Here is a 27190-nt window from a genome sequence, read left to right on the forward strand (position 1 = left end):
AAAAAAAAAAAAACCCAAAAACCAAAAAAACCATACCCAGGTTAGCATTTTTATTAATATTGCTATTTTTCTCCTCCTTTTCCTTCTCTTTCTCCTTGTCCTCTCCTCTTGGAGATAGCTTCAGTGTCATGTAGCCCATGGCATCCCTTGAACATAGTTTGTAGCCCGTGCTGGCCTTTGATCCTTTTTTCCACAGTGTTGGGATTAGAGCTCTGTGTCACTACATCAATCTTTACTTCCTATATTTCCCTTATCTTACCATATGGTTTCCTCAAGCACATCAGATCCATTGCAACATTGTACAGGCATTTTTATACAGAGTAAGTATAGTTACACACATGATACACAGTTTGAAAGTATATGGTTCTGTGATAATATAACTTTTAAAACACATTTTAATGTATTTGTAGTTTTTTTAAACCTTATTTCTCTGAAATTCTTTTACTTGGTACAAAATCCTTTCATTTTATAATTAGGAATTAATGATTTAGATCATTCCTTAATAGATATTTTCTCACAAATATTATAGAAGTTATTTATTGAAATAACTATTAAGCATAGTAGTGTTTTTGCTAGGTTGGTAACATATGCCTTTAATCTCAGTTACTCAGGTGGCTAAATCCGGTGGATTTTAAGGTCATTCCTGGGTGACTCTTCATTTACTTCAAGTCCAGCCTAGGAAATGACTTAGCAAAATACTGTCTCAAAATAATAATGAAATGGACAGGAAATATAGCTCAATGATACGTGCTTGCCATACAATAATGAATCCCCAAGGCCATCCCCATTACCACAAAATAGCAACACCAAAAAGAAGTGTTGCACAAGAACTTAAACCCCAAACCAGCATATGGTGCTTGTGGAGTAATATACAAACTATACACAGAGCATCTGTGGAAATACATTTTTAGACTTGACTATAGATCAGAAAAACTTAAGAATATGGGGTAGAGTGTCTATAATATAAGAATAATGATTATATTTTTAATTTTTTAAATAAAGATATAGTTTATATTGAGTATCGTTAGGTTAAACTGACCTGGGAAAGAGTGGTAATGAGGAAATAACTGGATAAATTGGCCTGTGGGTGTGTCTTGGGCTTTTTTTTTTTGTTTGTTTTGGTTGTGAAATGATATAGGGAAATCCAGGGGCTCATTTTGGGTGATACTGTTCCCTACGTAAGTTTCTGAACCGTGTAAAAAAAGAGAAAGCCAGCTGAGAGCAAGCAAGGCTATGCTAATTTTCTTTGCTCTTGACTGTGGGGTGTGACCGCTTCAATTTCTATCATGCTGTCCCTGAAATGATAGACTGTATCCTTGAATTGTAAGCCAAATAAAGCCTTACTTCACTAAGTATTTTACCACAGCAATAGAAATTAAAACCAGAACAGTAGCCCATAAAGCCAGATATTTAATGTTAACTTTATAGACACTTTGCTGACCTTTGCTCTCTAGATCACAAAAATGTATACCTCTAAAAGGAGCCATGAAACCCTCATATGCAGGGCTCTGAAATGTTTATTTAAAGATTTTATTTTGGCACTAGCATTTAAATGAGTTAGAGGGGTTGGAGAAATTGCTTAGCACTTAAACGCACTTGCTTTTACTGCTGTTTCAAAGGACCAATGTTTGATTCCTAGTACCCACATGCTGATTTATAGCTGTCTGGAAGTTGAAATGCTGATGTTCTAATACCCTCTTCTGCTCTCCCTCAGCACTAGGCACATACATGGTACACCAACATACATGCAGGCAAAACATTCATATGTACCTAACAGATGAGTTAGGGTAAATGGTTGATTACATTTATCCCTTGGTAGTATACAAAAGACCTACACAAGATCAGGTTATACCAAATCCCAGAATGGATAGAGAAGGGGGGCGGGGCAGTGAGCTATGATGTCATAACCCTTATCTGAGGAGCCTTTGGCAATTAATGACTGCTGGGAAAGGGAGAAAGGTTTTGGATCCTGAGAGGCTACCCGTGCTCCAGTATGTTTTCCAATCACCATGCAGATGCCATGCAGATACTCATAGTACTAAGTAGACTCCTTTGCTTCAGAAAGGAGTGGGGCAAGGATGGATGGAGGAAGGTAAGGAGGGAGGGAGAGAACAGATGTAATTGTGAGGGAAAACAGAAGAATAGAGGAAATATTAAAGGATTGGGAATTGGATTGAATTTGAACAAAATATACATGTATGAAAACTTCAATTAAAAGAAAATGTACTCTTTGGTTGGTGGTTTATTCCTTGGCAGCTTTGAGGGGTCTGGTTGGTTGATAGTGTTGTTCTTCCTATGAGGTTGGTCGTAAACTTCACTGGGAGGGGAGTGAGTCCCTTGGTCCTGTGGAGGCTTGATGATCCAGGCTAGGAGAACACTATGCTGCTGAGGCAGAGGTGGGTAGGTGGGTGGGGAACACCCTCATAGAGGCAGGGGGAGGGAGAAGGGGATAGGGGGCTTGTGGGGGGGGAAACTGGGAAGGGGGATAACATTTGAAATGTAAATCAATAAAAAATGTACTAGGAATGGCTTTTCTTTAAGAAGGTGTAAAGGTTATAGGAGTGAACTGTAACATTTTTTTATGTACATATTTATTTATTTATTTGTGTGTGTGTGTGTGTGTGTGTGTATGTACATATGTGCAAATGGCGTGCATAAGTGGGGATGTGACTGTGCTTCCTGTCAGAGGACAACTTGGGAGTTGTTCATTACTGTCACTTTAATCTTGGGGATTGAACTGAGGTCATCAGGCTTGGCAGCAAGGGTTTGACCTTATGAGCCATTTCTCTGGGAACCTTTTCACTGATTCAAGAACCTCCTATCCCCAATGCTGACAGGTTCCTTAGAAGTGAGCTTCATTTTCCCATACTTATTAACTGAATTCTCCGGCTGGTTAAGAGTTGGCCCAGGACAAAAATGTATTTTAACTAGTTATACTCTCCACAAACCCTTTTTCCCCCTTCCCCCTTTCCTTCCCCTTTCTTCTTTCTTCTCTTTCTCATTCACTCTCTATTTTCTCCTCTTTCTTTTTTTTTTTTTTTTAAGATTTATTTATTTATTTATTATATGTAAGTACACTGTAGCTGTCTTCAGACACTCCAGAAGAGGGAGTCAGATCTCCTTACGGATGGTTGTGAGCTACCATGTGGTTGCTGGGATTTGAACTCCAGACCTTCGGAAGAGCAGTCGGGTGCTCTTACCCACTGAGCCATCTCACCAGCCCTATTTTCTCCTCTTCTACAAGGGTTCATGCAGCCCAGATTGACCTTGAATTTGTTATGGAGCTAGTCTTGAATTCCTGATACGTCTGCTTCAGACTCTTGAATGCTGGAATTCTAAACATCTGCTACTGTGTTCAGATGGGATAGAAGTGGGTAGACTAATGTGTAGATAAGCAACTTGCCCAAAATCAGTCAACTAATAGGAGTAGAAATTTGGGCCTATAGTTCCTTATCAGAGGTCATGATCTACTATAACACAATGTGAGCTTTATGGAAAACAAAACAAAGAGGCTATAATCATGTAACTTTCTTATATATGAATGACCTTCTATATATCAAATTTAATAATGTTAAATTATTAGTTGCTTTCGTTTTGAATTTTCAAGTATAGTGGGAGTAATGTAAGTTAATCAACTTCTGTTTGTTTCTTTTTTTTGTTTTACAGACTTGTAAAAAAGGCAAAAAGGGTCCAGCAGAAAAGGGTAAAAGTGGAAATGGAGGAGGAAAACCTCCTTCTGGCTCAAACCGAATGAATGGTCATCATCAACAGAATGGAGTTGAAAACATGATGTTGTTCGAAGTTGTTAAAATGGGCAAGAGTGCTATGCAGGTAACATTTATGATGGTCTTTGGAATTTATTTCTGCCTTTTAAATTCTGCTAACATATAAAGTGCTACCCTGATTTTTCTTTTCTCTAAAACAGTTATTTCTTGTTATATATTTTTCCCCAGCTCCCGTGTGTGTGTGTGTGTGTTTCTGTCTTTGTATAGCATGTTTGTGTGACTGTCATTGTGTGCATACCATGATCTACATGTGGAGGTCAGAGGGCTTTCAGTAGGCATTTGGCTCTCAATTCCCAATCCTTTAATATTTCCTCTATTCTTCTGTTTTCCCTCACAATTACATCTGTTCTCTCCCTCCCTCCTTACCTTCCTCCATCCATCCTTGCCCCACTCCTTTCTGAAGCAAAGGAGTCTACTTAGTACTATGAGTTCCAGAGCTTGGACTCAGGATGTTAGGTTTGCATGACAAGCACTTTACTCATTGAACCATTTCACTGCTTCTTCCTTGCTTTTTCCTATTGTATTTTTAAAAATACAAAGCCATGAATGTATTTATTTATTGGTGGTTTCTGGGACTCCAACCGGAGCCATTTCTATTCTAGGCAAGTGTTCTAACCACTGTACATCTCTAGGCCTTTATGTCTTTGTGTGTGTGTGTCTTCTTGGTGCTTGAACTCAATGTCTTGTACAAGTCCTCTACCACTCAACCATGCCCAGTGCTGTGTCTTGAGTCAGTTTCTGTCATTTTTTTGTAAATTTTAAGTTAATTGTTAGTGCTTGGCTATGAAAATTCACGTTCCTTGGCGTTTATATAGTTGCCATTAATAAATGAAGTCTTAGAGGCTGGAGAGATGGTCAGTGGTTAAGGGCACTTGTTATTCTTGCAGAATGTCTTAGTCAATGTTCTATTGCTGGGAAGAGACACCATGACCACAGCAACTCTTATAAAGGAAAGCATTTAATTGGGGCTTGCTTACAGTTTCAGAGGTTTAGTCCATTGTCCTTATGTCAGGGAATATGGCAACACTCTGGCAGACATGTTATCTGAGAGCTCTACATCTGGATCCAAAGGCAGCAGAAAGAGATACTACAAAGCCTACACACTTCCTATAACAAGGACAAACCTCCTAATAGTCCCATTCCCTATGAACCAAGCATTCAAATCTATGAGTCTATGAAAGTATCGGTCTTATTCAACCCCCCACACGGAAGACCTGGGTTCAGTTCCCAGCACTCACATGTTGATTCACAAATGCCTGTAGCTACAATGTCAGGAGGTTTGAAGTTCTTTTCCGACTTGTTGTTATTACACGTACATCATTCACATATATACCCTCAGGCATACGTACATAAAATATAACTAAAAAAATAATTAAAAAAGAGTATGGTTAATGGTTACATTTCCACTACTGTGACAAAGAACCATCAATAGAAATATACCCTCACATTCTACTGGAATATAGTATGAATTAAATGTTATAGGGAATTAACTTCATATACAAGGGTAGTTATCAAAGGAGTAGTTGTCTAGGCTTTATTTTATCAATCAATTTAAATGCATAATTTGCTTATATAATACTGTAAGTATTTGACTTTGTAAATAAGATGTAAGATTTCAAGTGTGACCAGTAGTTTCATATGCAAAATAAAAATATGCAGCCATTTGTGCCTTTAGCAATTTCATAAAGCTAGGAATATATCAATTTGTCATTCTAATTCATCTTCTACTTTAATATAGTTACATTTAAACTTTAATATGGTTAAATTTAATGCTTGAAAGTTTTGCTGTTTAATATTTGAAAGTACGATATGAGTACACATTTGACTTTTTGTTCTATAGGGATGAGTTGTCTGTCATCTTGGCATATATACTGTTTTATTTAGTTTCTCTATAGTTTAAAAGCACTCAGCTCTGTTAAGCTTTCCTTTTGCATTAGTTTTATCAAGTGGGACATGTTACTCTCACCTGTATTGCATTCCATTTTAGTATTTTCGTGTTTTGTTATTCTTTTTCTCTGTAAAACTATTTTAATCAGCCAAAGACAGTAATGTGTGTGCGTGCACAGAGAGAGAACTGGGCGGGGGGAGAGTGAGAGTGTATGTGTGTCAGAGTCTGAGAGACTTACTGTTTCCTTTTTGGTTAGTTTGGTCAGTGCTGGAAATCAGTCCCTGAACTTGATGCATGCTAAGCAAGTGCTCTATCACCGACTGAGCTGCAACTCCAGCTTTTCCTTAGCATTTTAGTTCATTTTTATTGTTACAGAATAATACTGATAGTATATAAACATCTGAAACTGATTTCTCTCTTAAGGAGACTAAAGAGTCTGGGATCAGGGTGCTGGGAGATTTCAGTGTCAGTAGGGCCTTCTTTGTAGTTCATAGATAGAGCCAACCTCCTTGCACATGTGTTTGTTTGGTGGAAGGTACAAGACAGCTCTCTGGGTTCTATTTTATAAAAACACTAATCCCATTTGTAAGGGCTTTATATACTCTAATTGTCTTCTAATGCCCTGTAGAATTTTCCTAATAGTATCAAACTGGTTGGTGCTCAGGTCCCAACTGCAGCAGTGTTGAAATGATAGAAATTGCCAGAATTTTCAGCTTACAGTCCCAGCAGAGTAGATGCTGCTTTTATTTTCCTTTAACTCTTCTGAGCCTTTGTTGACTATTTTAGGTTCTCAAATGTTTTTAGACTAGCCTAACTTTCACAGGGACCTGGGGTTTGGCCTCTAGCACCAAGAAGAGAAAGATAAGTAAAAATAAAAACCTGACCAGACCTCTGTTTCTGACTGCTCCAAGACATTTCTAGTTATCTCCCCAGGGATTGCCCTGAGGCTCTTGTTCACCTCTGGGTCACTATATGTATTTCCTCTTGTTTTCCTTTCCTAAGGCAAAATTTGATCAAGGAAATCTACTTTTTAGAAACCCCTTACGGAAAGGTCCAGCCCAGATTTCCCTATGACATAGTTTCTGTTTTTTAGCCACAGTATGTGCTCTGTTCTCAGGCCTCTATGTTTCTCTAGATGCTTGGAATAATTTCTTTATTCCAAAGCAAATAGGAGTGAGTGAATAAAAAGATGACTCTTTAAAAACCTTATTTTAAATGATATGTATGCATGTGTTTCTGTGTGTCGGTATGTGCACTTGAGTGCCCTTTGGAACTGGAGGAACAGGTAGCTGTAATCTGCCTGATGTAGATGTTAGGAACTAAACTCGGACATTTCTATAAGAACAGTGTGTATTCTTAACCTTTATTCCATCTCCTCAGTCTCTGAATGTCCCTATTTTGAAAAGTACTCTTAGGTACTGACTTCTCCTTTTCAATCAGACTTTTATTCTTACCTTACTTTTAACATTTCATTAGCACATTACAATATCATGTTATTGTAATGTGTGCGTATCTGATTCTGATTTATCCTCTTTCATTTATTTGAGAGAGAACATGCAGCTTAGCTGGCATAAAATTAGTGACTTTCTTTCTTTAGCCACCTGAGTGCTGGTATTTAGAGGCTTAGGCCTCCATACACAATTCTGAATCCTTCTTAGTATGTTATTTGATTAGAAAATTTAGCTATTTGTGATGGCACACAGTTATAATCTTAGCCCCCGAGGAACTATGTCTAAGAGATCTTTTGTTCTAAGCCAAGTTGGGCTGCATAATGAATTCCAACTCAGCCTGGGGTACATAGTGAGGAGGTACTTTTTGAACCACTTTTAGTGTAACAGCCTGCATTTTTTATTTTACATTTTTTTTAATTGTGAAAAACTTATGTTCCTATTGTAAGTTGTACTTCATTTTTAAGAGTTACTTTTTATTACTTTGTGATTATCTTTTAAAATTTCATTAGTTTTTTTAATTTATATTGTTTAGTGAACCCTTATTCTTGCTAATAATGTACTGCTTACTGGTAGAAACACTCTTAGAATTCAGGCAGAATATATAGGGAAGATGTTGCTTTGTTAGTTTTGTTAGTACTTATTGAACACTATTAACACAGCTGTCCTAAATCTTTACTCATGCATGGGACATGGTCTCTGGGAACTCAGAGTCTGAAGACAGCCAGAACTTTATCTATAAATACCCTTTTTCATGTGACTTGGGCTTTTTACAGTATATTGTCTGAGTTTGGAGTCTTAAGTGGAATCCTATCTCCTAGCAATCCAAGAAAACAGTTCAGCCATGTGGATTCCTCTGACCTAATTTTGGACATAATCTTGGAACTCTGTTGTAAGGAAATGAGGCATAGCCCCCTGCCCCCCATACCCACACACCTGATATTCCAGAATAGATTTTAAAGACTTGGGAACCAAGCTTCTAATGATCATAGCTGTATAATATATTCTTTCTTTCATTAATCATTCTGGAAAAATGTGCCAATTGTGTTGGTTAACATATATAAGCTGTTATATGAAAATGACTTAAATATAGGCCTATTACTGCAATAAATACCCGAAATGATTAACATAAAAGGAGGGAAACTTAATTTGAACTAATTTTTAAAGTTTTGATCTGTGCTTAATTGTCATCCCTCCTCTTCTTGGGGCCAAGATTATGTCTTATGCAGTGGTGAGGAGAACAGATGATGATCATAGCATACAGAAGACAGAGGAAGATACTGCTGTATCTGCTGTTGCCTAATTTCCTTGGAGCATGTGCCTCTAACTGCCTATTAGGTCCTATTAGGTCCTATGAGGTCCCCAAATGTTAAAGTTTCTACCACCCTCCAATAAGTCCAATATGAAGACTAAGCCTTTAACATTTAACGCATGAACCTTTGTATGGGAAGTAAACATTCCTGATCCACATTATAGAAGAAAAATATTTAAGGTTTAATTTCAGTGGTTTTTAGATGTATACAGAAATGTAAAGCTTTCATTATAATTTAGTGTTAGAGCATTTTCAATCTCCCAGAAAGAAAGTCATAATAATAACTTTATCCTTTCCCAGATCTAGGGTACTGCTAATCTACTTTGTATATCTTCACTTGTTCTGGACAGATTATATAAATGGAATCTAGAGCCTAAGGTTCCTTATGAGTAATTTCTGTTATTTAGCATAACTCTATAAGGTCTATTCATGTTGTGGCATGTATTGTGACTATTCCTTTTGGTTGATCTGAACAGTCACTATTTTGTTATATATTCATATACATTTAGTTTGTCACAACTTCTACTTTAAAGTGCTGTGTGAGTGTTTGCTTAGACATATGTTTTAATTTCTCTTGAGTAATATATACCTGAGTGTCAAATCACAGTGTCATATGATAACTCTATATTTAACTTTTTGAGGAGTTGCCAAAATATTTTTCCAAAGTGACTACCATTTCATATTTGTAGTAGCAGTGGCTTAGTGTTTCATCTTTTCATAGCTTTGCCAATGCTTGTTACTGTAATTTTAAAAACTACAATCATTTTAGTAGGTAAGAAGTGGTATTTTTCTATTTTCTTTTAAAATTTTTATTCTGTATTAAACATCTTTTCGTGTGTTTATTGTCCATTTTTATTGCCTTTACAGAACTCTATATGTTTAGTTGTCTTCTGTCTCCATCCTTCCATCCACCTCTGTATGTGTTGTCTGATACAAGTGCACCACATGCATACCTAGTGCCAGCTAAGGTTAGAAAAGGACATTGGATTCCTGGAGTTATAGACCCTGTGGGTGCTAGGAACCAAACCCACATCCTCTGCAAGAGCTGTTTAACCTCTGAGCCATCTCTCTAGGCTTTATCCTGTCTTTTAAAAAAATTACTTAGTAGTGAATTTTTTATTACATATTTTGTATACAAATACCTTGTCAGATATGTGATTTTAAAATACTGCCCCCCTTTCTGTGGATTATCTTTCGCTTTCTTGATACAGCCTTTGAAATATACACATTTTTCAATTTGAATAAGTCATGTTCAATTTTCTTGTGTTTATACCTTCATAGTGGTCTATTGTTACCTTTTCTTCTAGGAATTTTTTTGGTTTTGCTTCTTTTTAAAGGTATCCAATCTATTTGAGTTTAATAGTATAAGTAGGACAAAACAGTGTCCAACCTGATTTATCCAGTTTTCCCTGGGTCATCTGTTGGCCCACCTCCCAAATTTAATTGTCTCAGGATCTTTGATGAAAATGTTATGACTATGAGTATTTAGAGTTTATTTCTGGGGAATACATGTTACTGCATGAATTATATTTTCCACTGTTCTCTTTGTAGTAGGTGTGAAATCATGAAGCATGAGTCTACCATATTTTTTCTTTTTTTATGTATCTGTGTGCATACACACGTTTTCATATTTGTATAGGTGCACATATATTCTTTTATATCTCATTGATTCTGGCTTTTACCTCATATGCGTGTATATGTATGTGTGAATACCTTTTTATTTTATTTAAATTTAGTGGAATTCAGTGTGGCATTTCAACATTTATGTGGCATGTTCTATTCAAATCTTGCTTCTCTTTATCTACCTTCTCCCAGTCATTCTTTTTAAACATGTTTGATCCTGTTTGTGCATTTAAAATTCCCAACCCTTTAATGCTGTCAACATCCTATACCCCACACCCACCCCCATGTGCATTTCTTCAGCAGTGACAGTTCAGTTCATGAACACTCTAGTCCATGGGTTGATTCAAGTTCATAGAGGCAGGTGAGCAATGTTATAAATACACTACTTGCTAGAGATAAAAGGAATACAACACTTGGTCTTTGCCTAAGTATGCACATCACACTATTTACCCTACCTTTCTAGGCAGCTCTATTTAAAATGTTTTCTTTTAAATAAAAATAATGGCACCTAATAATATATCTACCTTTGCCAAATGCTGCATGCCAACATGCTATAACATGCACATTGCCTCTCCAGACTGCCTTTGGCAACATTCAAGGTGTTTTTATCCTTCTGAGTGTTAGTCTTGCTTTCTGGCATCACTGACCAGCACCAAGGCTTCTTGGGTCCATCTATGTAGCACCATTATGATGCTTGCAACTGGAGATCTTACTTGTAAAATTCAACCAGCATATTTGTAGCATCAATCCCCTCAAAATTACACTTACCTACCAAGAAAGCACTGTTTAAGTCAGGATCAAAGACCCACAAAGGACCTGTGGAGGAGGTCTCAAACGTGTGCCTCCAGGTTTGGTGTTTCACTAGAAAGCACTTGAGCAAGGTTATTATGTGAGGGTAGTTGCTCAAAGCTGTTATCCACACAGCAGCCATTTGCAGAAACTAGCTAAAGCCTCTTTTCATGGCTTTGGCCATGCTTCCCTGAATGCTCCTGGGTGTTTACTTTCTTAAACAGAAAATTTAAGGATGGTGCATTTCCTAGGATATTCTTAATGTCACAGAGAAACAAATACACTTTATAACGTTAAATATTTAGACTTTTTTTTTTCTAGGGAGGGTGGTTCAAGACAGGGTTTCTCTGTAAACTTTGGCTATTCTGAAAATCACTCTGTAGACCAGGTTGGCCTCAAACTCACTGAGATCAGCCTGTCTTTGTCTATCAGGTGCTGTGAATAAAGCTGTGTACTACCACTGCCTGGCAATTTTTCAATTTTTAAAAATGTGTGTTTTTGTGTTTGCACATGAGTATTCACACAACTATGTACCTGTCATGCTAAAAACATAAGATACTGGTGTGACACTTGTGAAGAGAAATCTTTGTTCTTAGAAAATTCGAGGGTAATATACTTTCTAGGATATTTTTGTCTTCAAGACATAATTATAGAGTATAGACTAGAGTGCTGTAATATAGTTTGTGGTTTCAGAAATTTTTAACTGTTTAAAAGTTTGTGTATCTATGGGTGTGTTTGCACATGAGTGTATGTCATGTCTTTCCTGTGGTAGTCATTTTATAACTTGTGGGGGCTGGGACTCTTTCCTTAATGTTATTTGGGTCTTAGGAATTGAACTCAGAACTTCAAATTGGGCACCAAGGACCATTATCTCATTGTTGCAGATTTCTTTTAAAAGAATGAATAAATAGATGATTGTTTTGTGTTTTTAGATTTAGTTCTTTAAAATTAAGATCAAACATTCAGTTTAAAAATATTAATACCTGTATTAATATGGTACTACAGATTATCAAATTCTACTACTTTCATTAGAATTGCTTCATAGACAATGATTAAAAGGACTGATTTTCCTTCCATTCTAGTCGGTGGTAGATGACTGGATCGAGTCCTACAAGCACGACCGGGACATAGCGCTTCTTGACCTTATCAATTTCTTTATTCAGTGCTCAGGCTGCAAAGGTAAAATATATTTATTTTACAATTGTAAGCTCTCAAATAGCCACTGCTTCAAGAAATGTTATCCCTTCTCATAAAAAATAATGTTAAGGTAGTGAATTATTTATATTATATCTGTGCAAAATGTATAAGGAGAAAAGCAAAGAACAAAGCAAGAGAGAGAAAGACTGTTAACAAAGGTATATTCACTGTGGAATTTATCTAAAAACTTAGCAATTTGTAATGTTTATGGTATTTTATTAGATTTTCTAATTTTTATATCTGGTTTAGGATAAAGAAATGGAATAAAAGGGGTGAAGGTAAATAATGAAGAGATAGTTTCAGATGTTATGACATTGAATAATAGAGTGTAGGGGTTAAAACTCATGAATAGCAGTCTGTAGTGAAATTGCTCTTTATCTTAGGTTTCAAATTGTATGGTGTTCTTACTTTGAAAATATTTTGAAATATTTTGAAATAGTGACTGTCTTAGTCAGGGTTTCTATTCCTGCACAAACATCATGACCAAAAAGCAAGTTGTGGAGGAAAGGGTTTATTTGGCTTACAATTCCATGCTGCTGTTCATCACCAAGGAAGTCAGGACTGGAACTCAAGCAGGACAGAAAGCAGGAGCTGATGCAGAGGCATGGAGGGATGTTCTTTACTGGCTTGCCTCCCCTGGCTTGCTCAGCCTTCTCTCTTATAGAACCCAAGACTACCAGCCCAGAGATGGCACCATCCACAAGGGGCCTTTCCCCCTTGATCACTAATTGAGAAAATGCCTTACAGCTGGATCTCGTGGAGGCATTTCCCCAACTGAAGCTCCTTTCTCTGTGATAACTCCAGCTGTGTCAAGTTGACACAAAACTAGCCAGTACAGTGAGGAAAGAACAAAACTCTTTAGGACAGACTTAGCAACTCAAAAGAATTATGTAAATTGGTATTTGATACATACAGTCTCATTTGGATCAGTAAGTGAGTCAAGATCATGGGCAGCTTCAGCTTTCTCCTTTGTCTCTGACACTCACATTATTACAGGCACCTAGGTAGAAATAGTTTTGTATTTTTAGGGGGTATTACATTTTTAATGAGAATATCACCAGAACTATGAGGATTGGAAATCTGAAGGGAAAGACAGGCTTAAAATATAATTAAAAGTTGTCTTTTAAAAAATGAGTCATTTAAATGTGGGAAAAATGTAAGAAATTAGTTACTTTAAATTCTACAAGATCTCTTTAAAAATAGTAATTTTAGTTGAGAAACAGCATTTTTATTTGTGGTTGATTAAAGCATTCCATGTGTCTACATAATAAATCTTAGTTGTTATGGTTAAAATAAAGTTAACTCTCTAAGCCTATGATCTTTATATTGCCATTGATTTGGTTAGTTTTAAGAAAAAAAAGTTTTTTGAGATGAAGTCTGTTTAGATTGGCATCACACTTTGCTCAAATCTTCTTCTTATCTCTGATTCCTGGTTAAGATGAACTCCAGGCTTACACAGGAACAGTCTGGAGAAATGTAAAATCATGTCTTAACAGAGTGGAGAGTGCTGCTTAGTTTCCTTGATTTAGCTAAAGTGAAAATAGCTGCCATCTTTTTAGTATTTTACCTGCTTTAGTCTAGTTTGAAAACTTTGTGGTTAAGTTCAAAGTGTTCTTCCTTTATTGGATTCATCCTTTGTCTGGTGTTGCTTTGTTTTATGGTGAATAAAGTCTTGCTCAATGAACTATTTGCTGGAAACCAGAGTTTAAAACTTTGATGTATTGAAAGCTTTCTCATATCTATTTGGGTATTGATGTATTTGTTTTATGTGTACTCAATTTCTATATTTTCAGAATTTATTCCTTAACAGATAAAATTATTTTGGTAGGATTCATTTGGAAATGCGTTAGAAGTTTCTCTGTGTGTAGTCGTTTAGTTTATCTGTTGTTGTAGCTGTAGTGTCTACATCTATTTCATTTTGCTGCAATGTGATCACCTCTGCAGTTGTTCACTCGGTTAGGGATCATTGTCTGGGCTGAGAGCTACTCCAGGATGCCCTGTCTTACTCTTGTAACTCCAGGTTTGCTTGTTTTCTCTTTTCTGGTCACCTGTTTACCAGTTTTTAGCACTTTCACTTCTTATCTTACACATCCTCCGACTGTTGGCTGTGGCCTAGTGATCTTATGGTGGCTTTATTCCTAAGGATTCAGGGTCCGGAGTTATTGGAATCTCTACTTCTGCCCCCCCACCTTTGTTGCTTATTTTGGGGTTGCTGGCTATCATGTTGTTTGTTTGTGAGGAGGGGAGGATCTTATGAAATGGGGATTGGCATTACTATTTGTCAGAGAATTTACTATGTTCTACTTTTTTTAAAAATTAGGTATTTTCTTCATTTACATTTCAAATGCTATCCAGTAAGTCCTCTCTATATTCTCCCCGCCTGTGTTCTACTATGATTTATTCCCTTTCCTTCTCCTCTTCAAATTTTAGGTGTCAAATGTATAACATTATAACCTATTTTATCACATCTTTGAGAATTCCATAAAATTTGTTTTGGTCATAATTACATCCACCAATTCTTCCCACATCTATCCTCTCTTTCCTACCCACCCAACTTATTAGCCCTTCTGACCCCCTTCTATTGAAATGCACTAAAGTTAAGTCGTGCTGTCAAAATGTTCTTGGATCTGTGGCTTTCTCCTGGAACATGGTCAGCTTGCTAAGGGCTGCACTCTTAGAGAAAAGCAGTTTTCCGTTTCCCAGGTTTTGTACTGTCTCAGTCACTGTGAGCACATATATGTGCAGCTGCTCTGCTATGTTCAGAAATCATGTTTTCTTGTACTTACTCACCATCTCTGTTTCTTATGTTCTTTCTGCCCCATCTTCCACATTGTCAGCCAAATCTTGGGAGGAGGAGGGAGATCAGAATATAGGTTCAGTTCGGAGCTTAGAATTCTGTAGTCTCTTACTCTCTGTACCTTGACTGGTAGTTTTATGTTTTGATCACCATCTGTAAATAATTAATCTGTGGGTATGATGAGAAGTCATTCAGAATTACTTTAATATTATGTCCATTTAGCAGAATGATAGTAGTAGCTTCTCTGCTAAGGAAGGTCTACGCCTCATGTAGTCATCAATTCTTCGTCTGATAATGATGCCAGTTATTGCTTACATCTTCTAGATGGTAGGATTGATGAGTATTTTCTTCCATTGGTAGTGCACCTAGCACCTTGTAGCACTCTGAAAACTCGTCAATTGGGACGAATTTTCCAGGTCTGACCATAGTGGAATAAAGGATTAGAAGGAAATAATGGGTGAAAAGTGGGTTATATGGGTCAGGAAGGGGAGGGCAGGGAATACACGGAAGAATATATATAATACTAAAGGCCTTTGGAAAAAAATAATGGAAATCTTCTGAATTTTACTTCTATACACACATAGCTTGAGAGAGCTAGGGGTGGGGGAGGCTCACATGTTCTCGCCCATGTACATAAAAAGAGTTAAAATGGAGATACACAGACTACACAGGATAAGAAAGACAAAGGAATGGGTTCTTTTGTTGTTGGTAAGTAGCACTTGTCATCCACAGGATTATATGTGGCAGTGCTCCTGGTTACCTTCTAGAACTTGATAGTGGGACCCTTTTACTGGAGATAGCTTTACAAATTTTTAATATCCCCTAGCTTATTGGACCTATAACTTGCTCCTGACATCTATAGTCTGATTAGAGGATGTCAGTGTGTAGTTGTTTTGTGCATAGTATTGTCCACTAAAGGGGCATGGTAAAGAGACCAGTGCTTGTTACGTTTCCTGGTCTTCACATTCATCCTCAAATTTTCGAATGTTACCCTTGATTGTTTATTGTTAAGAGGTAAAACATATATAGTTATTCTTTTATAGATACCAGATGTCGTATCTGGATATTTAAAACATTTTTAAAAGTGCTTATATCACTTGTAGAAGTTTTTCTTGTACTTATTGTCCAAACAGTGATACACTGTAACAACCATAGCTTTAACACTGTATTAGGCAGTATAAATAATCCAAAAGCCAGGATCCTATGCATAGATTATATCCAGATATGACAATGATTTTAAATCAGTACCCCAAAATTGTAGCATCTTATTCCCCATGAATACAGAGAGACAGTTGCATCACACTGCTATCATAGTATGAGTAAAGTAAGATGTGTAGTAATTGATCATGCTTAGAAGAACCGTGGCTATTAGCAGTGTGAGGTTAAGAAATATGCTTTTATTGTGAATGTAGACTTACTAGATATGATATTATACATTTTCTGTTCTTTTCATTATAGTACTTCATATATTAACCTTTGATACTTGGAAATTTCAGGAGTCGTCACAGCAGAGATGTTCAGACATATGCAGAACTCTGAGATAATTCGAAAAATGACAGAAGAATTTGACGAGGTAACATTCTAAATGTTTTAATAGTTCATGTCAATCATGGCTTAGTGCTCATATTTTTTTACTTACTAATATTGTAGATGTTGTTTATGGTACTAAGTGATAGCTATGCAATCTCAGGTAAGTTGTCTTAGCATCAGTGTCATTACATTAATCTGTAAGTTGGTATAATAAGTTTTGTTAGAAGGTTGCTGTGAAAGTGACATTTTAAGACACTAGAGAGTCAATAGGCAATAGTCAATATCTGGTGTCAAAAAGTAAGTAATTTATGAAAATTGCATAGCATTTTAAAATTTTATGCACATTGTAAGAAGTTAATCACTATCATTATAAATATAAAAATCTGAGTACATAATTGAGAATATAACATTCTGTGGTACTGGAAAAGATTTGTTCAATTTGAGGAACTAGGCAGTTTAGATAAAGAATTGTATAGATTATTACATAAAACATAATTCAACTGTAAGAACGAAAAAAAGAGTATATGTTAAAGTTGATTACCACAGTGATATTATTTGGAATATTTTATTGGTAGCTTTACTAACGTGAAATTTTCTTCAGGATACAAATTTGGGTTTGTTTTATCATAGTTGTACTCTAGCTCCAGGAGTTTTACACTTCTAAAACAACTTGAATTTTCAAGTAGAAACTCTTGTCTCACTTGTTTTATTTGTTCATTTGTTCTTACCCTGTCTAATGAAAAAGCTTTCAGCTATCATTCTAAGAGACAGATGAGCTGTTAAAGGGTTTTGATGCCACTAAGTGCTATTCATCAGTCCCTTAGTAGAAGGAAGGTATTTATGAGCAGTGGTATTTTTTTAACCTTTCAGTAGTAAATGTTTAAGTGAGATGAGAGCCTTACTAAAAGAAAACAAGGCTTTGGGTTAATCATATTGAAACAATGATAAAACCAAAGCAAACCAATTTGTTCACAACTATATTTCAGTATAGTATAGTCAAATTTACCAATCAGTAGCTCAGTGTCAGAAGTGTGCATTTAACTTGGTCTAGACCCTGCATTTAGTTCCCCTTGGTTCAGGAAGTAACTGGAAGGGAATCTTTTTATGGTGAATACTAGGTCCTTAGTCTCAAGCACAGAACTTGTATATATCATGAATATAAAAATAATTATGTTAAATGTTGAAAAGTTTACTACAGTTATCAAATTGATTTTAAATTATATTTTGTATGTCTTGCCAGAGACCCTTTAAGAATTTTTTATATACTATTCTGTTTTAAGTATTTATTTAAATATATCTATGATGGAAGTGTATATGCATGTATTCATGCATGTATGCATACCTGCCTTGGGTGGAACCTAGGGCCTTATTCTTGGCATGTGCTCTACTACTAAGCTGAGCCCTCAGCCTAAGACTTCTTTTCATGATACATTGAGGATACCAGTTTACATTGAGAATGACAAATGCCCCCAGTTTTGTATAAAGAAAATCTCGATTGCTGGCCTTTAAGACTGTAGTAGCTCTATTTCATTTATTTAATTCTGTTTTATTATTTGGTGCTTGGGATCAGATTTAAGCCCTCACTCATGCTGGCAAGTATTCTACTACTGAGCTGTCTATCAGCTTTGCATTTGTTAAATTATTTGATTATTTATGCCCGTTATCCATCTGGTTTCCTGAAACTAATAAAAATTTTAAATGTCTTTTGCTCTATGTATTATTCTATGTAACTGGCTGAGAATGCAATTTTGTTTTTTTGAATCTGAAGAAATAATTTTGGTTTCTTTTTGTTGGAAAGAAATTTAGTAGGTATATTTGTGCTTTTCAGAATCTTTTCGACTTTGATGAGGGAAAACTTAATATTTTCACCTCAGTAATTGATATTTAATTTCATTGATTAAAGTGAAGTTCATTAAAATGCCTACTTTGATCTTAAATAAAAGGGCAGTGTTCAAAGAGGTACACATCTATCTTTGCATGTTCTTTTGCTTTCTTTGAGAATTTATTGTCAAAAAGAAGGTATGATACAGTAGTATTTTCATGGTTTTGCCTAGAGTTTATTAAAAGCAAATGAAGTAAGTCATGAGCTTGAAATGAATTGCTGTATACACATTTTTATTTTAGGATAGTGGGGATTACCCACTTACCATGGCTGGTCCTCAGTGGAAGAAGTTCAAGTCCAGCTTCTGTGAGTTCATTGGTGTGTTAGTACGGCAATGTCAATACAGTATCATATATGATGAGTACATGATGGATACTGTCATTTCACTTCTTACTGGATTGTCTGACTCCCAAGTCAGAGCATTTCGACATACAAGCACCCTGGCAGGTTAGTATTTTGAAATGTTTTCTGGACATTCTTTTCAGTTAGAGGCAAGAAGGATTACAATCAAAGGAAGAAACAAGTAGTAATAATATGAACTTTTTTTCTTTTAAGTATTTTTGTGATAGCACCTCAATGTGTAGTTCTGACTGGCAGACTATGCTGGCCTTGAACTCATAAACATCTATCTACCTCTGCATCCTGAGTGGTGCTTTTTTTCCCCCCTTAAATATAGTGACCAGTAAGCTAATAATTGCTCTCTGCAGCTCATTGTTTACCTTTGGGAATTGATTGGTACTTTCTCAGGCTGTTAAATAGTTTACGCAAGCGTAGTAGCCAGAAATAAAGGTGCGCATCTGCTTTGTTATATCACACAGTGGCAGGTGTTTTGAAGTGTAGTAATGAAAGGACAGAATTTTCAGATATTTGGATTAATCATTAATGATTAATGTATTCAAAAGTCTACCCAAAAGTAGTCTGACTGTCCCAAGTTCAGTAACAAAAGATTCTAGAGGACATTTCCTGAAGATGCCTTTTGTTAATTACCTTTTCATTGTGTGTGCAGGAAAACTAAAAGTGAATGCTTATGAAACATTTTAACCCAAAATAATTTGATGAGGCTGTTAAAGTTGGGTATGGTGGTTTGTGTTTATAATCTCTGGACTCAGAGGCTTATGCAGGAGGGTTACCATGAGTTAGAGGTCAGCATGGTCAACAGTGTGAGGCCCTGTCTCAAAAGTTCTTTTGAAAATAGTATTTGGTCTTCCTACTTTAGGCAGATGGATAGTAAATCAGGCATAAACTGTAATTTACTTAGAAGATGAATCACAATCTCTAGAAATCAATGTAGGAAACACTTTATTCTATATATATTTATGTTTGTACACTATGTGTGTGCCTATTGCTTGGGGCAGGCAGAAGAGGTTTTTGATTTCCTAAAACAGGCGTTAAAGATGGCTGTAAGATGTCATATGGGTGCTGAGAATTGAACTTGGGTCCTCTGGAAGAACAGTCAGTGTTCTTAACTGTTGAGCTATCTCTCCAGGCCAAGGACCCAGTTTACTTAATGTTGAGTTTCGATATCCTTAGGTCTTATTTTGGCAGGTGTTTGTGAGGATTGAGAGATGACCCAATCCATGGTAAGTATTTAGCTAGACAGTTTACTCACTCTATACATCATACACTGTTATCATTCATAGCACTTGTATGCTTTAATTTTGTCAAAAGCAGATTAGCTGTTCTTCACTTAATTGCTTTTAATTTGATCTTGTTAATACATAATGTATGTATTATAAGTATTATGCTGCATTCATAACTTTTCTCATTATTAATAAGTATCTATTATACTAATTTCAACATTTTTCCCTTAAAATTTAGCTATGAAGTTGATGACTGCTTTGGTAAATGTGGCACTAAATCTTAGCATTAATATGGATAACACACAAAGACAGTATGAGGCAGAACGGAATAAAATGATTGGAAAACGAGCTAACGAAAGGCTAGAACTCCTGTTACAAAAGCGTAAAGAGGTAAGCTTTAGTATTAAGTGTTTAGGCTATTATTATGCAGCCAACCTGCTTACCATGAATTATAACTTTCTAGACTCAGATAATTTTTAAAAGTTGTTTGTTTGTGGTAAAGATTGACTCTAGGACCTTATGAATACCAAGTATGTGGCTCACCACTGAACCACAGGATTCCAGCTCCAAGAATTTAGTATTGTTTATGCACCAGTCTTGAAGCTTTATTAACTATCCAAGCCAACAATACCTCATACATTTTTTGTGTAGGCTATCATTGATAATTTATTGTGCTTAAATAACATGATTTGGATCAGTCTGGAAAGTTATCTAAGCCTTAGTATTATTTGTGTTATTGACACTCTGTCCTCACTTTTTTCCTCAGTTTATGGATGACATGAAATGAGATTTCATAGTTAATGTATGAACTTCCTTTTAAAAACGACTTAAAGCCTTGTTTTTTTTTTTTTTTTCTTCTTTTTTTAAAGTCAGGGTTTGTCTGTTTAATAGCCTAGGCTGCCCCGGAACTCGCTCTGTTAACTAGGCTGCCTCAGAACTCAGAGATCTACCTGCCTCTGCCTCCTGAGAGCTGTGATTAAAGGTGTGTGCCATCATCATGTGGCTTGACTAAAGGCTGTTTTTTCTTTTTGTCTTTTTAAGCCATTAATTTCTTTACAGTAGGTGACACATGGTTTTCTGCTTATGAAATTCAGCTTCAAATGAGGAAGTCCAGTTGTAGCTTTAATCCTAAACAATAACAGATCAAGTCTTTCAGTGCTGCATTCAAAACTTTTCTCATTATTGATATGTTTTTGTAGCTCATAATGAGATTTAAAAATTTTGCATGATTAAACTAATGTGAAAATTGTTATATAAAATTTAATTCAAATAGTTAACATGATAACAGTTTATTTACTTGACCCCAGGAGTTTTTTTTTTTTATATTTGTTTGTTTGTTTTGTTTTGTTTTTTTTTGTGGTGGAAGTAGAAGCTTAAAGTTTAAATTGGTTATTTCTGAATGAGTCAGGTACATTGACTCAATAAAGTTATAAAACAAGTAAAGGCAAGCTGGGTGGTGATGATGGCGCGGCGCACACCTTCAGTTTTAGCACTCGAGGCAGAGGCAGGCAGATCTCTGAGTTCAAGGCCAGCCTGCTCTATACAGGGAGTTTCTGGATGACTGGGGCTACACAGAAAAACCCTATCTTGGAATAAAAAGAAGAAAAAGAAAGGAAAGACAGATACTTCTTTAAATTCTTGCATGTGAATAGTCATTATAAGCGGAAATACATAAGTGTTTATTGTTCAGTGGAAATTCAGAAGCATTAAAAAAAATTAATCGACCAGCTAAATTTTAGATGTTAAGTCATATATTTCAAGAAACACAGGATGTTATTTACTTGATAGCCAACTTTTTTCTCTATTATTGGTTACTTTTATCCAATAGAATAAAACTGTGTAGTCTCTAAACACTGCTGAAAATCTGTTTATTTTTACTTATAACATTTAAGTGTTGTTTTGATTGTGCATTTTTTGCAATCCAAAAAATGATGTGTTCTTTTTTATAGCTTCAGGAAAATCAAGATGAGATAGAAAATATGATGAATGCAATATTTAAAGGAGTGTTTGTACATAGATACAGGTAAGGCAAGACAGATTCCTTTAAAGTGGGTGAGACAGACAGAATACTGTAATGGAGGTTATAGTAAGATAAAGTTTGGGGACTAAGTCTGGGAGATGCAGATTCTGCTCTGACATTGATGTTTCCTATCTGAATAAAGGGTAATGCTCTGCCTGAGTTGTCATAATCCAGCCTAGGGAAAGTACTCTTCTCCAGTTAGTGCATAGAATACTTCATTGCTTTTGGATATATTGTCTTGCTAATTCCTGACCCTTCTATTTAATTTCTGCTGGGAAAGTTTGGATAGATTAAAGTAAGATGCTTCTTTTGTTATTTTGAATTAGCAGATGAAAAAGGTAATCTTATCACAGTTTATAACATTTGCAAACAGTAGTACCAGCTTTATTCAACCTCATTTCCTCTACTTGGTACTCAGTAAATACATTAAATGCTTGTTTTGTGCGATTCTCATATTAATTCTTGCTGTTTTGTTTCTTTTACCACTATTCTTAGTTTCTTCCCCTATCGTATTTGTATTCATTGATTATTCCAGTTTCTTAAAACATTCTTCTCTGTGTTATTCCTCTGCTTTCTATGACTCACCATTATACAAAAGATGTATTCAAAATGGCTTAGTAAAAGCCAAATAGGGTGACACAGATTTGCATTTTCAAGAGTAGAAAGCATTAGGGTCACTTGAGTCAAGGAGTTTTTTTTTTTTTTTNTTTTTTTTAAATCATAGGCTAGCCTAAGTGTTATATCTGTAAAGTAGTTATACATGGAAGATTATGATCTTGCTTTTTTGCCTGCTACCTTCTGAACACAGCTATAAGCAAAAATTGGAATCAGGTCTAGAGCAAGTGGTTTTCAACTTGTGAGTCAGGGCCCCTTGGGATTGAATGCCCATCTCAGTGGTATCCCTTAAGACCATCAGAAAACACAGATGCTTGCATATTATGATTTACAACAGTAGCAAAACTTCAGGTAGGAAGTAGCAGTGAGAATTTAATTTTATGTTCAAGATCACCAAAACATTTTTTATTAAAGGCTTGAAACATTCGGGAGTTTGAGATTACTGGTCTAGAATAAAAGGTGAAAGCAGGATTTTGTTTGAGACAGGTTTGTTTGTTTGTTTGTTTGGTTTTTTAACCAACGAAGCAGTGAATTAATTTTGCTTAATTTAAGTATTTTTATTCTTCTTTGCCAGTTAGATTGCAAGCATGTTGACATTTGGAGCCATGCTTCATTTCAGCTCCTTTTAGTCCTCCAACAATAGTTAATGTTGATGGGGTATGAAGGTGAGAGATACATGGCATCTCTTCAGTAGGCCATATGCCCAGTCATACAGTAGCACTGATTATGTGACTTGCCCTTCCTCCATTTAGGGATGCAATAGCTGAAATCAGAGCTATATGCATTGAAGAGATTGGCATTTGGATGAAGATGTATAGTGATGCCTTCCTTAATGACAGCTATTTAAAATATGTTGGATGGACTATGCATGATAAGGTAAGATGTGCCCCATTGATTCCTCCATCTATGCATAGATATGAGTATTATACAGGTCTCATATATAACTTAAGTATCTGAGCTAGGTGTGGTGGTACATGTGGTAAATTTCAGCACTCTGGAGGCAGAGGCAGGAGGTTCTCTCTGAGTTTGAAGCCAGTCTGAGTTACACAGTCAGCTCCAGAACTTGCTAGGACTACTGTTTAAAAGGTACTGTTTAAAAGAGAAAAAGAAAAAGATATCCACGTGGATGTGTACTTTTGGCCACATCCCTTGAAAACCTTGTTTTTATTCTTTTCTGTTTTGTCAAAACTTGGTCTGTAACACAAATTCCCCTGGACCATTAAGCCACGGATACTACTTTGTATTCTACCCACAGCCCCACACAGTTCAGTTTCTCTTTAATTTTTATCTTAATAATAATACTAAACCTGTATCTTAGTCAAATCATATCTTAAACTTGGGCCTCTGAACTTTAATATAGGTTTTTTTCTTAAACTATCATTTTTAAGCTAAGTCATTAACCTTGGAGGAGTTCCTTGCAAGTAATGAAATATGCTACTATCTATCTATCTATCTATCTATCTATCACTTTTCACAATAGTTTTCCTCCGATAAAGTTTTGAGAAATACTATCAACTTACAGAAATAGTAATCTTGTGACTGCTCAGTGTTAAACGTTTGAAGTGATATATTTTTTTCATTGTCAAATATTACCCTTTTGCTTATATTTTTAAGTAGAAAATATATACTTAAAATTTGAACTTGGAAATACATGATTTTGAATATATTTTCTCTTCATTTCTTCTAGCAAGGTGAAGTCAGACTCAAATGTCTTACTGCTTTACAAGGGCTTTACTATAATAAAGAACTTAATTCCAAACTGGAACTCTTTACCAGTCGATTCAAGGTTAGTTTTCATCAAGTATTTAAAATTATTTGTAATTTGAAATACCTTTCTTGTTTTCTTTTACAAATACAAATTTTACAAATTTTTTTCCTTAGGATAGAATTGTGTCTATGACCCTTGACAAAGAATATGATGTTGCAGTACAAGCAATAAAGTTACTCACTCTTGTTTTACAGTAAGTATATATTTCTTTATTACTAGTGTCCAGATATTTTGATAGTACTTGGTTCACATGCATTTATGCCTAAATTTTAATAGCTTCTGTCATAGCATTTTTTTTTTTTTTTTTTTTTTTTTGGTTTTTCGAGACAGGGTTTCTCTTTATAGCTCTGGCTGTCCTGGAGCTCACTTTGTAGACCAGGCTGNCTTTGTAGACCAGGCTGGCCTCGAACTCAGAAATCCGCCTGCCTCTGCCTCCCGAGTGCTGGGATTAAAGGCGTGCGCCACCACGCCCGGCTCCTGTCATAGCATTTTAAGCTAGCAGTTTTATTCATTTGTCCCATCTGTCTGTCTGTCTGTCTGTCTGTAGATTTCTTATGATGTTCCCATTAGTACAGTTGCAGACTCCTGGGTTCAGGTGTATTTTCTACTTTAGGCTCTAGCTGACCCCAGTTAGAAATTTCTAACTTCTTCAAGTAAAGTTCAGAAAACACAGCAAGACGGAACTCTTGAGTCTGTGAAATTATAGTTGAGAATTCATTTCTTCCAATTCTCTTGGAAGTATTCTCTCTCTCTTTTTTTTTAGCTGGTCTTGATGCTATAGAAATAAAGTTAAACTTTTCAGTGAACAGAGAAAAGTATGTATTATCTTTGTTACATTGTAAGTATGAACATTTATTGATATCTATTATGCTTCTATACTACTGGTAAATAAGTCTGAATTTAATAATACTCTATTAATATGTGATAGTGGTGTTACAAATATTCCCCACGTTTTAAAAACAGTTGCAATAAAAATATAGAATATAGAAGTTGCCATTTTGACTATTAAGCATAAGGATCAGTAGCAATAGGCATTTTTATAGTTAGGCAACTGTCACCTGTGTTTGTCTCTTGAACCTTTTAAAATCATTGTATATTAGATTTTTTAAAAAATTTTTTTCTAAGATTTATTTATTTTATATATGTGAGTACACTGTAGCTATCTTCAGACACCAGGAGAGAGCATCGGATCCCATTACAGATGGTTGTAAGCCACCATGTGGTTGCTGGGAATTGAACTCAGGACCTCTGGAACAGCAGTCAATGCTCTTAACCTCTGAGCCATCTCTCCAGCCCTGTATATTAGATTTGAACTCCTTAGATATGTAGTTTCTCTTCTTTTTCCTGCCAGATTCTCATAAAAACTTGTCTTGTCTGTTTGAATGAATTTTCCTGTTTTTGATATTCATAGAAATACAACTGTAATATTTGTCCTTTGATTTGCTACACATAAACATGTATCAGGAATTACTGCTCCTGTTTTGTTGGATACTATTTCACTGTACGCATATAGCATATTGCATTTTTTCATTCATCTGTTGATGGCACCATGGGTTCTTTTCCAACTTTGGCTATTAAAAATTTGTATCTATGAGCATAGTTGTTTTGGTACATGTAACCTTGCTTTCGGTTCTTTTGTGTACACCCAGAATAGAAATTGCTAAGTGGTATAGTAATTCTTTGCGAATTTTGGAGGTATTAGGGATGATGTTGTTGGGAATTGAACCTTGAACCCTTCACATGGTATTCCATATACTGTATTATCTGTGCTAGAGCACAGTGTTTAATTTTCTGGGAAACGTCTTAGTGTTTCTAGAGTGGTTACTGCCGCTCTACCTTCCCACAATTCCTGCCACCTTCCCACTGTGTTCAAGAGGATGCCACCCCCCCTTCCCCACTCCCTGGGGCCTCACTTCTCTCGATGGCTATGCACATCTTCTCACACTGAGGCCAGATCATGCAATCCTCTCCTGTATGTGCCAGGGGCATTAAAACCAACTCCTCTATCCTGTGTGGTTAGTGTGTCAGTGTCTGAGAGATCTCAGAAGTCTGGGTTAGTTGAGACTGCTGATCTTCTTATAGGGTAACCCTCCCCTTCATTCTGCTTATTTTTAAAATGAAATATTTTATTAAAATACCTGGGACTGAACAAGAACCTCCCTATACAGGTAAATATGGTTCTACCTATTTCCTAGGTTGGAGTAGGGAATTCTTGACCCCGAGTTGAAAACTTCCTTGAGAGAGATCTGTCTCAGAAAAAAATAAGTTAGTAGAAATCACTAAGGTATATAAAAGTAGACTTGACTTTGAAAAGCTTTTAAAGCAAAACATTTTCCTAGTTAAGATTATTTGAATAAAAATGGCAAAAAGAGATCTTTAAAGAAATCACTATAATTTAATCAACATTCATTTAGAAAATTTATTAAGAGTTGGGATGAGCCCAGTGGAAAACGCAGAACACTTATCTAGAGTATATAAGGCTTTTGAGCTCTATTCTCATCTATGTTGTGTATGTGGAGGGAAAGAGTAAACCACCAGAATTCCAATACAAAATGGAGTATCCCAATAGAATTTTACATCTTGTGCTTTATTGTAATTTTAAAATTCTGTTGTTGCTTGAATAAACAAAATAAAAATAGGGCTGGAGAGATGGCTCAGTGGTTACGAACACTGTCTGCTCTCCAGTGGTCCTGAGTTCAATTCCCAGCAACCACATGGTGGCTCACAAACATCTGTAATGGAATCTAATGCCCTCTTCTGGTGTGTCTGAAGACAGACAGTGTACTCACATACATAAAATAAATCTTTTTTAAAAAACAGACACTCTGATTCTCTCTCTCTTTCTCTCCATATGTTATGATTCTACTGAAGGATTAGGATAGCTTATAGCTTATCCTTGGTTAAAAAATATAGCTAGTAACGTGTGTGTGTGTGTGTGTGTGTGTGTGTGTGTGTG

The 27190-nt window shown here is 35.8% G+C and overlaps 1 protein-coding gene across 9 annotated transcripts in view; it reads left to right on the plus strand.

Annotated features, from left to right (window-relative positions):
* Stag2 (stromal antigen 2) overlaps window positions 1–27190 on the plus strand; it is a 131785-nt gene that overhangs the window by 58619 nt on the left and 45976 nt on the right. For all 9 annotated transcript variants that reach the window (XM_021152924.2, XM_021152923.2, XM_029473472.1 and 6 more), the window contains 9 exons: window positions 3667–3831; window positions 11928–12024; window positions 16336–16412; window positions 18494–18698; window positions 20070–20221; window positions 21781–21854; window positions 23219–23342; window positions 24154–24252; window positions 24348–24427. In XM_021152924.2, the coding sequence (XP_021008583.1) occupies window positions 3667–3831; window positions 11928–12024; window positions 16336–16412; window positions 18494–18698; window positions 20070–20221; window positions 21781–21854; window positions 23219–23342; window positions 24154–24252; window positions 24348–24427 (1073 nt within the window). The remainder of the gene's footprint in view (window positions 1–3666; window positions 3832–11927; window positions 12025–16335; window positions 16413–18493; window positions 18699–20069; window positions 20222–21780; window positions 21855–23218; window positions 23343–24153; window positions 24253–24347; window positions 24428–27190) is intronic.

Source organism: Mus caroli, chromosome X, assembly GCF_900094665.2.
Source record: "Mus caroli chromosome X, CAROLI_EIJ_v1.1, whole genome shotgun sequence".
NCBI lineage: Eukaryota > Metazoa > Chordata > Mammalia > Rodentia > Muridae > Mus > Mus caroli.